The sequence below is a fragment of the Lepidochelys kempii genome, chromosome 1 (assembly GCF_965140285.1).
Source record: "Lepidochelys kempii isolate rLepKem1 chromosome 1, rLepKem1.hap1, whole genome shotgun sequence".
Lineage (NCBI taxonomy): Eukaryota > Metazoa > Chordata > Testudines > Cheloniidae > Lepidochelys > Lepidochelys kempii.
The window spans coordinates 302,516,154-302,530,810 of record NC_136380.1 but is presented as its reverse complement, the minus strand read 5'-3'; the positions used below and the strand labels follow the sequence as shown (position 1 = coordinate 302,530,810).

Genomic DNA, 14,657 nt, shown 5'->3' with positions numbered 1-14,657 from the left:
TTATTTCCGTACTCTGCTTAGTCGTTGTTGATTTACCATCTAAGGGTTTGTCTACACTTACTGGGGGATCGACACGCGATGATCGATGCATCATTATAGCGTAGTGTGGACCCCACAGAAAGTAGATCTAAGTACGTTGACTTCAGCTATGTTGTTCACGTAGCTGAAGTTGCGTAACTTAGATCGATCTCCCCCCGTAGTGTAGACAAGGCCTAAGTACTGCTCAGGTCCAATGCTACTTAGTTTTTGTGATCTAATGAGATCATAATCCAAAATCACATGACTTCAGGGAGAAGCAGAGACTATTTTAAATGCAAAGTGATTTGTTCTTATGCATTAAATGAGTTTTTGCATCTTTATCAAAAGCTATTTAAGTGTTTATACTTAATACTACAGTCAAATTGTTAATTAACAATCAGATGACTTTGTAGCAGATCTACAATTAAGTGAAAGTTTGGCCCTGTTATTATGTACAATAGACTGCTTTTGCAAGTTGAGCAAACTGGTAATGCTGGAAGAAGACACCTTGTGTTACCGAAACTTTTTTTATGTTTATTTTATGAAAGCTATTTGTTCACATTTCAAATCCTAAATAAGTATAGTCCATACTAAGAAATTTGTTAAATAATGCTTTCCACGCTTCTGCATTGTAATCATTTTCCTTTTTATGTTCTAGAGATCTTATAAAAGTACTTAAGTGGCATGTTGATCGAGTAACAGACATGGAGATACAAGAGCATATCCATGAAGTGTTAAAGGTAATAGAAATCATCAGAGACAATAATATACCTGACCAGTGCATTTGTATAGCAGTACTAATTGAAATCAATTGATTTCATATGCATTGTGAGAATTACAAAACCTGTTCAGTGCACTCACACACCTGTTGGGTACAATCAGTCAGTTTATTCGCCCTTCTGGAAACTCTTAATTGTGAAAAGAGTTGATTCATGGTGTTGACTCCAGTAGAACTCGGGAACTGAGGACTCATTTGTTGATTGCAATACGGATAGTAGTTGGTTTCAGGAACTTATGTAGATTACACACGTGGTAATTAAGTCTGTGATAAAATAGAAGACTCCCGTGACCAGAAATAGCAATTTAATGAGACTGTCCTTATGTCCCAGACAGTTCTATTAAAACTGGAGTTTTGGTTTGGTTTCAGTCAACCCAAGTTACCATCAGTCACGCTCTCTATTCCTCTTTCACTGCCTCTCTGTCGTCCATTTCCCTCCTCACTTGCAGCTGTTTGGATAAGGTCTCGCCTCACCTCTTACTTGAAGTTGAACATTGTGTTATATTATCAATCTACTTAATATATACTCCAGCAATTTGCAACTTAAGGTCAGTTTGTTTTGTCACTGATGTTGCCTCATTCTCTGGTTATTGTTAAGAGGAAAACCTTTTTTTGAAATGGGAAAACAAATAACTAGATTTCCTAGTCCTCAATGCCACCTCTTGATGAGCAAGTGCTCCCTGGTGTATAGATTTTATTAAAGGAAAAAGAGTAAAAAATGTTGAGAGGCCTTATTAAAAGATTGGCAGTAGATTGCTGCTAATAAGGAGATTAAAAACTTTCCAGAATTACATGGCATGTTCTCCATACTGACAAGTGCTATAAATACGTTTGAATTATATAATTTCGCTATGTTTTATATTTACTAATTTTAAAGAATAATGAGTTCAATATGACTCAGGATCTTGTGTTTTGGCATTTGTAGGCACAAGAATATGTCTTTAAATATATAGTTCAGTCTCGGAGGCTTTTCTCGCTTGCTACTGGTGGACAAAATGAGGAAGAATTCCGCTGCTGTATTCAAGAGCTGCTTATGTCAATACGATTTTTCCTTTCCCAAGAGAGCAAAGGGGCTAGCGCTTTAACTCAATCACAAGTAAGTATCATGAGTTTACTCTGTTGGATTATTATCGTTACCAATATTCAATGGGAAAATGTGTGTGCGTGTGTGTTTGTTACACAGAAGGTCAAATTCATGTTGTCCTTAGTAAATTGATAGTTCCAGTTTATGCTTGAACCGGTTGTGGCTTATAATGAAAATTTTCTGTACCTCCAACTTCTGAATAGCAGAACTAGGGTTACCTTAGCCAGACTGTCTGTTCTGAATCGGAAAAGGATTGTAGTCTGTTAATACTTGCTCCAATTGTTAGAAGAAATCATAACTGCAAAACAGAAATCGAATTGTGTCTCCACATGATTTTGGGTATTCAGTGTTGCATCATTGCCCAGCTTGTTTAAGCACCTTGAAACCTGGTCTCTTGAACCCCCAAAAAGATTTCTCACTTTTAAAGATTTAATATAATAATCTTGATAATGTGCACATTGTGCTTTAATCAGATTCTTAAGTTACACTGGGCCTATTAAAATTGACCACTGCAAAAGGCAGTGGTCAAAACACATTGAGAACAACTCTATAAATCCAAAATTTTATACAATGACAGAGCTCTCACTTTGGGGGAAAATATTGGACACTAGGTATCTTCAGAAAATGTTTCAGTGCATCCCCAGCCCACTCCATGGCATATTCTCCTGACCAAAGATCTGCTTTTCCATGATAGTTCATCCCTTTGAGCTTTTCCATGTTTCAGGAAAAGACAAAATTAGTAGGCAAAGAGCAGAGAGATGATTAGGCCAAATTCTTCCATCAGATCTCATATGAGCAGCTTAACTGAAGTATTTTGGGCAAAATCATATAAATGAGCAACTCTGGGATTTTCCCACATTCCAAGTAGTATCTTTAACTTTCTAGCTGTTTACATCATCCACACTGGGACGAATACTAAAAGGAGATGAGGGTTGGCTCGAATAGGTGATTTTCATTTCAATGAAGTAGGGTCAGAAAGGTAGAAGGAAAGACATTCCAGGTTGTAACTATCTTTATGTAACATAACTTTATTTTTCTTCAGTATTTCTTGTTTATCCTTCAAACCCATTTCGTTCTCCAATGAACTACTAGCTCTATTTTTAGATTTCTAAAGTGCTGTTTCCATCCAAAATAACCTCTTTAAATACTGGAAAAAAATGAGAGAGACACTGTTGTATTCCTTACCTAGAGGAACCTCAATGTCACCTGTTCGTGGCATCTGCCAGTTTCTGTTGTCCTTGTGAGCGAATAACCTCATCTTACTTGTGGCTCGTGTGAAGCCTGTAAGTGATAAAGTATCTGTAGTCAAAGTTCAGTTGTTTTATTTGATAAAAGTTGGGATGTTCATGAGAGAGAAAAACAAAGAACCTTAAATAATAGGCTGAATCGTGTTTTAAAAGAAAATAAATATATAGCTTTAAATCTGAGTAACATGAGGATATTTCTTCTGAAAATCTAACAAATTGATTTGAATGTTTCAAATCTGTATCACATTTTATAACTTGAAATTGAAACGTGAAAATAGGTTTCCATGGCTGCTAAAAGTATGTGATGCTCTTGTCACTGGTCATTCTGTAAATGCTGAAAATTTCAAGGGTGTTTCTATGTATTTAATTGGTATTTTTTAACCTTCTTCTTTAGGCTGTTTTTCTCTGCTCCTTCCCAGCTGTATACTCTGAGCTGCTGAAGCTCTTTGATGTGCGAGAGGTGGCAAACTTGGTGCATGATACTCTGGGCAGCTTGCCAACTATCATGCATGTGGATGAATCCCTTCAAGCTGTTAAACTGCAGTGCATTGGTAAAACAGTGGAAAGTCAACTATACACTCATCCAGGTAAGGTGATAACATCCTGAGCTGCCTTCAGTCAGAAAAACCTTAATGACATCTCACATGCACAGGTCAGTAGAGGCAGGGGTAAAAAACAGGTTTCATAGTCCTGTTTCTTGAAAGTTACAATTCCTAAAGCATTGTTTTGCAAAGACAGTTACACTAAAAAAGTCGTCTATTTTACACAGTATGGTTAGTAAGATTCCAGTTGTAAAACACGAGACTAGTAATGGCCAAAGCTGTGGTTTTGTTTGAACCATGAGCTAGTGCTGGATAGGTGTAGGCATGTGGAGTTTTTGTTACATTTTTAGCTCCGCTAATGTGTCTTTTTGTGAAAGTTATAAGCTTTTTTTATCTTAATGGGAAGTCTTGGAGTCTAATTCTTACACACCCATAAAAGAAATTTGTCTCTGTAAGTATTGCAGGTTCAGGTATTGCCCTACACCAGTTTTATGCTGTTGAGGCTCCACTGAGATCAATGGAGTCACGACAGCATAAAACTGTAGTAACTACCTATATGTGTGTTGCCAGAGTAGCTAAGTAATAGAAAAATCAAAGACGTTTGTAGAAAGAGCAGACTTACCACTGGAAGCAGTAGTTTATGAGAATGGAACACAACCACTTCCCCCTTCATACTGCAATTTCTTCTTGTACATTGTGAAAGTGGCCAACTCCCAGAGTCTGATCCTCCAGCAGCCCCATAGCTCCTGGTCTGCTTTGTACCACTTCAGTAATGCAAACCATATAGAAATCTAGCAGATCCAGCTGCTTGGGGACCCTCTTAGTGTAAGAAGTATGTCACAAGTAGGGCCAGAATATTGCTGAGCTCTGTGTATCCCTGGACACCATAACTGGACTGCTCTAAGTTACGCTCGTGGACAAATCAGCTCCAGTGTCCCTGAGTGCAGGGAGGCTTAAAAACACCTTTGTCAGGGTATACTCTACCCCCTTCTCCCTTTGGCTGTTCCGAGCAGAGCTCTGCTGCAGTGAGAATTTGGCCTATTATTTTATGTACATGGGAAGGACTGAATATGTGTATTTTTGGCTGCATCCTAGCCAGACTGACCTTAATCTCTCTCTCTGTGTTAGTACGAAATTGAGATGACAATGATACTTACTTTTAACACAGCAAACTTTGGAAAGGCAAAACAAATGGAAAAAGTGGTAACTGGAATTTTCAAAAGCACCTCAGTGACTTAGGAGCACAAGCCCCATGAAAGATGAGTAGGTGTTTTTGAAAATCCCACACTTATAGTAATTTCATGATAAAAGAAAACTGGAACACAAACAAAAGTGGCGGAATATTTCAGAATGATCTGGGTAGAGTAGGAACATTAGCAGTTAGTGCCATGCCATTCAAAGTAGAGACATTAGAGTAATGAAGCCAGAACAAAAAACACAAAACACCGGAACATAATATATATTTTCAATGCTTTTAAGCTGCAAAACATAGGAGAAGCTTTTAGGACATTATTTTTTAATAACCTTAGCACTTTCGGCACCATGCTTAAAACCGCTTAGGAAAACAAACAAATGTCTAGGAGGACTTGTGGCACCTTAGAGACTAACCAATTTATTTGAGCATGAGCTTTCGTGAGCTACAGCTCACTTCATCAGATGTTTACCGTGGAAACTGCAGCAGACTTTATATACACACAGAAATCATGAATGTATATAAAGTCTGCTGCAGTTTCCACGGTAAACATCTGATGAAGTGAGCTGTAGCTCACGAAAGCTCATGCTCAAATAAATTGGTTAGTCTCTAAGGTGCCACAAGTCCTCCTTTTCTTTTTGCGAATACAGACTAACACGGCTGTTCCTCTGAAACAAATGTCTGAGAAACATAGTTAGAGATACTGGAACAGGTCCTAACGTGCATGCCGGCTGCTTTGCTTTGCTCAGGGGGTGCAAAGCAGCCAGAAAACCAGCCAATTTGACCCCCCACCCAATGGATTCTCCCAGTTTGCCATAGTGGTTTCTAGATCACCCCCATACGTGCCCTTTGTGAGAAACCAATAGATAATGGGTGTGGCTGGGCTATCCCTGTAGCTGCCAGAACAGACTTTGAGCAGCCTTTATAGCAATCTTGACATACCTTTGTAGCAATCTTAAGGCTGCTCTAACATACGCCTTCCATTTTCCAGCCAGCTTAGAACATAAGAACAGCCATACTGCATCAGACCAATGGTCTGCCTAGCCCAGTATCCTGTTTTCTGACAGTGGAAAATGCCAGATGCTTCAGAGAGAATGAACAGAACAGGCAGTCATCAAACAATCCATCCCCTGTCATCCACACCCAGCTTCTGGCAGTCAGAGGCTAGGGGCACACAGAGCATGGGGTGGCATCCCTGCACATTTTGGCTAATAGCCATTGATGGACCTATCTTCCAGGAACTTATTTAATTCTTTTTTGAACCCTGTTGTTAGAGAGCTTATTCCTTCACTCTCCCACTTCTCTGGTCCTTCTTGCATGAACAGAGAGCAACAATACCCGAAGTCCGAAGGTGCAAACAATTCGATGTTTATTGGGGTGAACTTCCAGCAAGCTTAAATACAAGTTCCTTTTTCCTTATTTTCGAATCCCAACTTACTTCCTGTTTGCCCCTAATTTATATGGTAATATTCTTAGCTATACCTTAACCAATCATTCTACTGAAATTTAACTAACCAATCCTAACATATTGTAACATGATTAGCTAACCAGTTATATCCCACCACAATAATTAGATTACACCCAGCAAAATTAATTATACAGTAGACAGAAACAATCACAGAACCAGACAGAGATTATACAGACAAACAATAGCAAAGTGGGAACTATAATGACAAAACAATACAGAAGTGAGGATTTCACATCCCAGCTATTGATAAGTGAGTTCTTGCCAGACAGGATGCTATCAAACTAAGTTTCCTTTTACATTTTCTAGGCACTTCCTTTTCTCTGGAGGTGATAGGAATACAATCCTGTCCTGATAGTGCCTGACAGCCCAATAGCACCTTATTTCAATGTGACTAGTTTGGAATGTGAGGATGTGACTGTTCGCTTCCTAGCTTATGGCTGCCTCTGCTGCTTAGCCAAAGGCCTTAGCCTAAGAACAGGGCCTCAGACTGTCACAGTAAGAGAAGGACCTTACACTGGCAGACAGTGATTTTGATTCTTTCTTTTATACCTCTAACTAGCCAAGTGATAAGAATACACCTAAATTCTTAAAGTACAGGCCTTTACAGACAGGCCTGAATATCTATATCCTAACACCTGTTATACTTTTGGCCTTCACAATATCCCCTGGCAATGAGTTCCACAGATTGACTGTGTGTTGTGTGAAGAAGTACTTCTTTACTTTTGTTTTAAACCTGCTCCCTATTCATTTCATTGGGTGATCCCTGGTTCTTGTGTTTTGTGAAGGATTAATTAACACTTAGAATCACAGAATATCAGGGTTGGAAAGGACCTCAGGAGGTCATCTAGTCCAACCCCCTGCTCAAAGCAGGACCAATCCCCAACTAAAGCATCCCAGCCAGGGCTTTGTCAAGCCTGATCTTAAAAACCTCAAAGGAAGGAGATTCCACCACCTCCCTAGGTAACGCATTCCAGTGCTTCACCACCCTCCTAGTGAAAAAGTTTTTTCCGAATATCCAACCTAAACCTCCCCCACTGCAACTTAAGACCATTACTCCTCGTTCTGTCATCTGCTACCACTGAGAACAGTCTAGATCCATCCTCTTTGGAACCTCCTTTCAGGTAGTTGAAAGCAACTATCAAATCCCCCCTCATTCTTCTCTTCTGCAGACTAAACAATCTCAGTTCCCTCAGCCTCTCCTCATAAGTCATGTGTTCCAGTCCCCTAATCATTTTTGTTGCCCTCCGCTGGACTCTTTCCAGTTTTTCCACATCCTTCTTGTAGTGTGGGGCCCAAAACTGGACACAGTACTCCAGATGAGGCCTCACCAATGTCGAATAGAGGGGAATGATCACGTCCCTCGAACTGCTGGCTATGCCCCTACTTATACATCCCAAAATGCCATTGGCCTTCTTGGCAACAAGGGCACACTGTTGACTCATATCCAGCTTCTCGTCCACTGTAACCCTAGGTCCTTTTCTGCAGAACTGCTGCCTAGCCATTCGGTCCCTAGTCTGTAGCGGTGCATGGGATTCTTCCGTCCTAAGTGCAGGACTCTGCACTTGTCCTTGTTGAACCTCATCAGATGTCTTTTGGCCCAATCCTCTAATTTGTCTAGGGCCCTCTGTATCCTAGTCCTACCCTCCAGCATATCTACCTCTCCTCCCAGTTTAGTGTCATCTGCAAACTTGCTGAGGGTGCAATCCACATCATCCTCCAGATCATTTATGAAGATATTGAACAAAACCGGCCCAAGGACCGACCCTTGGGGCTCTCCACTTGATACCGCCTGCCAACTAGACATGGAGTCATTGATCACTACCCGCTGAGCCCGATGATCTCGCCAGCTTTCTATCCACCTTATAGTCCATTCATCCAGCCCATACTACTTTAACTTGCTGGCAAGAATACTGTGGGAGACCATGTCAAAAGCTTTGCTCCCTGAACAGTTTATATCCATCCATGACCGTACTCCAGTCATGTGAGTTATCCCACCAAGTCTCTGTTATTCCAATCACATCATAATTCCTTGACTGTGCCAGGACTTCCAGTTCTCCCTGCTTGTTTCCCAGGCTTCTTGCATTTGTGTATAGGCACTTGAGATAACTTGCTGATCGTCCCTCTTTCTCAATATGAGGCAGAAGCCCTCCCCTCTTGCGCTCTCCTGCTCGTTCTTGCTCTCGGTATCCCACATTCCCATTTACCTCAGGCTTTGGTCTCCTTTTCCCAGTGAAGCTAGTTTAAAGCCCTCCTCACTAGGTTAGCCAGCCTGCTTGCGAAGATGCTCTTCCCTCTCTTAGTTAGGTGGAGCCCGTCTCTGCCTAGCAATCCTTCTTCTTGGAACAACATCCCATGGTCAAAGAATCCAAAGCCTTCTGTCTGACGCCACCTGCATAGCCATTCATTGACTTCCACGATTCGATGGTCTCTTCCCAGGCCTTTTCCTTCCACGGGGAGGATGGACGAGAACACCACTTGCGCCTCAAACTCCTTTATCCTTCTTCCCTATTCGCTGGTTCTCTGACCTGGAGCCAGAGGTGCACTGTGGTCTGGCCAAGGGGCAAAAAGGAGCAGGGGAGTGGGGGCAGAGGGCGGAGAGGAGCCCTTGGTCGGCTGGTGGGCAGGTCAAGGGGGGGGGGGAGCCAGCGGGGTGTCAGGGTGTAGTGCAAACGGAGCAGGACGGGGCCCCTTCTGAGCATGGGGCCGGTTCCCTGGAGCCACTGGCGCCATTGTAAACCCAGTACTGCATGCCATTCATGATTCCTTAGACCTCTGGCATATCCCCCCTTAGTCATCTCTTTTTCAAGCTGAAAAGTCTCAGTCCTTTTAATCTTTCCTCATATGGAAGCTGTTCCATACCCTTAATTATTTTTGTTGTCCTTCTCTATCTTTTCCAGTTCTAATATTTCTTTTTTAAGATGGGGTGACCAAGACCTGCACACAATATTCAAGCTGTGCGCATACCATGGATTTATATAGGAGCATTATGATATTTATTGTCTTATTCTCTATATCTTTCTCAATGGTTCCTAACATTCTCTTCGCTTTTTTGACTGCTGCTGCATATTGAGCGGATGTTTTCAGAGGATTATCCACAATAACTCCAAGATCTTTTTCTTAAGTGGTAACAGCTAATTTAGATCCCATCAGTTTGTATGTATAGTTGGGATTATGTTGTACAATATGCATTACTTTGCATTTATCAACACTGAATATCAACTGCCCTTTTGTGCCCAGTCACCCAGTTTTGAGAGATCTCTTTGTAACTCTTTGCAGTCTGCTTTGGACTTTACTACCTTGAATAATTTTTTTATCGTCTGCAAATTTTGCCACCTCACTGTTTACACCTTTTTTTACAGATCATTTATGAATATGTTGAACAGCACTGGTCCCAGTACAGATCCATGGGGGACATCACTGTTTACCTCTCTCCATTCTGAAAATTGACCATTTATCCCTACTCTTTGTTTTCTATCTTTTGTCCAGTTACTGATCCACGAGAGGATCTTCCTTCTTACCCCATGACAGCTTACTCTGCTTAAGAGCCTTTGGTGAGGGACCTTGTCAAAGGCTTTCTGAAAGTCCAAATCCACTATATCCACTAAATCACTCTGAAAGCTTCACAATCAAGGCAGTGTAAAGGTGACTTAAAGCCACCTTTCCTCTTCCCTCTCTATCCTGTACTGAGTGCAGCTCAGCCAGAGCAGAGAATCTAGCCTACAGAATGAAATTCAGAGAAAATGGATTTAATTCCCTATCAGGAATTATTGAGGATGCTCTTGCAATTTTATATCCCACTCTAGTCTGGAAATGGTACAATGAGGGCAATGCTCATGATACAATGTTCTTAGTTAAAAGTGTCAGTGAAACTAGATTTGGGAAAATGAATACTCCTTTAAGAGTACAAGCCCCAACAATGACAATGTGGTATTAACGTGAAGAAAGGGTACAAAAGGAATTTAAAGAGAATTTCTGTATCCTAAGATTCATGGATATGAAAGAAATTATTACCAAAATCAGTAATATGAACAGCTAGTATAAATGATAAGGGAACAGAGACAGATCTTGAAAATATATTGTACAGTGTAATTTCGGTCACCAATTAGGGGAAGGATTTCCTGGAGCTCATCGTCTTCACCTCTTTCAGTCCTATAATGTTCCATTCCTGAACATAAATGAACGTAGACCCTCCATCAGCCCAGGCATAGAGGGGAGCCCTCTCTAAGTCTCCATAGGGGAAAATAACATTTTATTAGCGACTAACCAGATTTGTGTAGCACTGAAGTTTGACATTTTTTGCTGCAGGGGCATAGACAACTAGCAGCATTGTTTCAGTAGATGATTGTTTATGTGACCATAATAGAGTTCTACTACTGCAAAGATGACACTAGACTTGTGATTTTGTTGAAATCAGCATAAGTAGTTAATATGCTACAGCATACAGAAAAATCAGACGCTTAGAATTGATTTTGGGATATTTGGACACTTTCAGTCTAAATCCCATGTTATAGCTAACAGATTAGGGAACTACTGCAGAGGTTTCCAAAGGCACAAGTAGCAGTTAGGCTTCAAATTCCCATGGAAAGTGAATGGGACTTTGATGCCTAACTGCTTTGGGATTTTGCAAATCTTCCCCTGAATCACTGTGATGTGCTATGCTGGGGGACTGAAGTGGAGCTCACCATGGTGTTCTCTTGCTATTAGAGCCTGGGAGTTTTTTGATTTCCGGCTCCTGACCTCTCCCCAAGTCTGCTACTGTTTGGTGCTACCATGTCTTCCTGTACTTATGAAGCTAATAGATTTATGACACAGATGCTAGGGCTTAGCTGTGCCATGCCATCGTTCATGAGATCTTCCACTTTTGCAGGGCAGCTGCTGTAGTGGTCGAGCACTTCTGTTTTTTCCTTTTACACACACAGCTTTTACAGCTCACTTTGGGAAAGAAATGAGCACCCTTGCTCCAGCTGAAGGTATGTGGTTAGTGAGTATCACTCATGGAGCCACACATATTGGATCTTCGCCATCTCAGCATGGTGGAGTAAGTGAAGAAGGTAAACCCCAAGGCCATCAGTAAGAAGAACTTATCAGGGTCCTCTGAAGCTGCTTCAAGTTCAGACCTCCACGTAGCCATAAGAAGGAGCAAAGAGTATAGCTGGTACAGAGTGGACTGAGACGCATTTGGAGATAGTACGGACCAGCAGTTCTCAACCCACAGCCCAATTAGCACGCAGCTGTGGCCAAGCTCAGCTGTGTGCTAAAGGCTGTGGGTGTGCCTGGGATCCCAGGTTCCCAGCTGCAGGGCCCCTCCCCGCTGCCCTGTGTGGGGTTGGGCTCCCAGCCGGTGCTGTGGGGTTGGGGGTCCAGGACTCCCTGCCAGCCCTGGGGTGTCGTGAGCTCCGGGGTCTGGGGCAGCTGCCTGGGCTGCACTGCCCTGCCGCCCGGCCCCTGTGGCCCAGGATAATGTGTAATATGGACCAAACAGGTCAGTTGTCAGCAGAAATCAGGCTACGTTAGCAGGAACAGCCCCCTTGGGGAGAGACCCAGCAGGAATAAGTCAAAGAACTCTTTCAAAAGTAAAGCTACCATCTTACTCAAGGAGAGCGTATCTAATGTGCCACCCCACCTTCTCATGTAGGTGATACACTCACAAGACAAAGGGTCTGGCATCTTCCTCCAGAAAGAAGGAATTGGGCCCTTGCTCTGACCTTCCCCTTTGTTTTCTCCCTAGCTGTGCCTCAGAGTAGGAAAGCCCTTCCAGTCATAGGGAAACAACCGTTTCAAACAAAGTCTTCATGTCTCCTACTTCACAGTTTACTGTTGGATGACTCTTTGGGAGTAACTGCAGCAAGTGGTTTGCTTTAAAAAGAAGAGATATCTAAGCATTCTCCATGCACTCCAGATTAAACCTCGTTGTGCTACAAGTCCTCACACAGAACCAAGCATCCTGTCATCCCTCTCAGCAAAGGTACGAGAGAAGAGACTCCACCATTCATGGCAAATCATGGAATTGCAAGCCCAGAGGGAAACTTCATAGAGACAGGTTTCAGAGGAACAGCCGTGTTAGTCTGTATTCGCAAAAAGAAAAGGAGTACTTGTGGCACCTTAGAGACTAACCAATTTATTTGAGCATGAGCTTTCGTGAGCTACAGCTCACTTCATCAGATGTTTACCGTGGAAACTGCAGCAGACTTTATATACACACAGAAATCATGAAACAATACCTCCTCCCACCCCACTGTCCTGCTGGTAATAGCTTATCTAAAGTGATCAACAGGTGGGCCATTTCCAGCACAAATCCAGGTTTTCTCACCCTCCACCCCCCCACACAAATTCACTCTCCTGCTGGTGCTAGCCCATCCAAAGTGACAACTCTTTACATAATCAAGTCGGGCTATTTCCTGCATAGATCAAGGTTTTCTCACATCCCCCCCACCCCCATACACACACAAACTCACTCTCCTGCTGGTAATAGCTCATCTAAACTGACCATTCTCCAGGTTTAAATCTGGACACAAATCAGATGTCAAGAATTATAACATTCATAAACCAGTCGGAGAACACTTCAATCTCTCTGGTCACGCAATCACAGACATGAAGGTCGCTATCTTAAAACAAAAAAACTTCAAATCCAGACTCCAGCGAGAAACTGCTGAATTGGAATTCATTTGCAAATTGGATACTATTAATTTAGGCTTAAATAGAGACTGGGAGTGGCTAAGTCATTATGCAAGGTAGCCTGTTTCCTCTTGTTTTTTCCTACCCCCCCCCCAGATGTTCTGGTTTAACTTGGATTTAAACCTGGAGAATGGTCAGTTTAGATGAGCTATTACCAGCAGGAGAGTGAGTTTGTGTGTGTATGGGGGTGGGGGGGATGTGAGAAAACCTTGATCTATGCAGGAAATAGCCCGACTTGATTATGTAAAGAGTTGTCACTTTGGATGGGCTAGCACCAGCAGGAGAGTGAATTTGTGTGGGGGGGTGGAGGGTGAGAAAACCTGGATTTGTGCTGGAAATGGCCCACCTGTTGATCACTTTAGATAAGCTATTACCAGCAGGACAGTGGGGTGGGAGGAGGTATTGTTTCATGATTTCTGTGTGTATATAAAGTCTGCTGCAGTTTCCACGGTAAACATCTGATGAAGTGAGCTGTAGCTCACGAAAGCTCATGCTCAAATAAATTGGTTAGTCTCTAAGGTGCCACAAGTACTCCTTTTCTTTTTTCATAGAGACAGTAACTTCTCCTCTTCCCGACTGAAGCTTTCAGCGTGACTGCAATGGGTACTGCATTCAATCAGATATCCTCTTGGGAGGAGGAATCTCATACTTTGTAGACACTTGGCTCCACTATACATCAAACAGATGGGTCCTGGAGATCCTGAAGTTGGGGTACACCCTGGAGTTAGGCTCCTTGCCTCACATCTTCCTCATCACATGAGCAGTATCGAGAGACGCAAGGATCTCCACAGGGTGGTGCCTAAATAGATTCCTTTTCTTGCTTCCCTACATTCCATTTCTCTTTGGTACTCATTGTATCATTACAGTGAGAAATTAGAGGACGACAAGGTACAGAATGGAAAACATATTACCCAACTGTTTCCTTTTTGGGACTGATCTTTTTCCTCAATCCATCCCACTGTGGATAGGTTTATCTGAGATTACACTGCCCATCAAAAGAGCATTAATTGTGTACATCATTATATTTGGTTGAAAATCTATATAAATTTAGAGGTAAATCTTTCAGTTATGAAGTTTGTGATGAAATTTGAATATATCTATATCTTTGTAAGTACCTGAAGAAGAGCTCTCTGTAAGCTCAAAAGCTAACCTTTTTCATCAGCAGAAGTTGGTCCAATAAAAGATATTGCCTCACCCATCTTATCTCTCTAAGTACTTACCTGGCAGACAATCCCCTTCGCCCTTTCTCCATGTGTCCCTGCACCCCACTCAGCCCCCCCACCCCACAAGCTCCATGTGTCCCTGCACTCCCACTCTCATGCAGCGCCTGGCTCAATGCTGTCACCCCACTAGTTCCTGTGCCCACACCCCAGTCTGTCCATCCCACTAGCCCTTCTGAACCCCAGTCTATGTGACCCCCAGCAGCCCTGTGTTCCCCCATCTGTTCATATCCTGTGTCTCCTCACCTGGCCCTATGGGCAGGGCACTGTGAGGAAAGCAGCCTATGACCCCTCCCTCTCCAGGGCTGGCTGCTCAGACCTGAGCCAGCTGCCCTCTCTTCTGGCGCTACAGCAGCCCCTGGTGGGTGAAAGGTGTAACTGCAGCACCTCCTGGCAGAATGTATTTTCTGCTGAGAATTAAAAAATTGCAGAG

The 14,657-nt window shown here is 42.5% G+C and overlaps 1 protein-coding gene across 5 annotated transcripts in view; it reads left to right on the top strand.

Moving 5' to 3' along the window:
• The window catches only part of DOCK4 (dedicator of cytokinesis 4), a 426,144-nt gene that overhangs the window by 286,127 nt on the left and 125,360 nt on the right, over window positions 1-14,657 (top strand). For all 5 annotated transcript variants that reach the window (XR_012156797.2, XM_073328106.2, XM_073328104.2 and 2 more), the window contains exons 21-23: window positions 677-758; window positions 1,722-1,892; window positions 3,522-3,714. Coding sequence is in view for 4 of the 5 variants with exons in the window: in XM_073328106.2 (XP_073184207.1) it covers window positions 677-758; window positions 1,722-1,892; window positions 3,522-3,714 (446 nt within the window). In the remaining variant the exon portion in view is untranslated. The remainder of the gene's footprint in view (window positions 1-676; window positions 759-1,721; window positions 1,893-3,521; window positions 3,715-14,657) is intronic.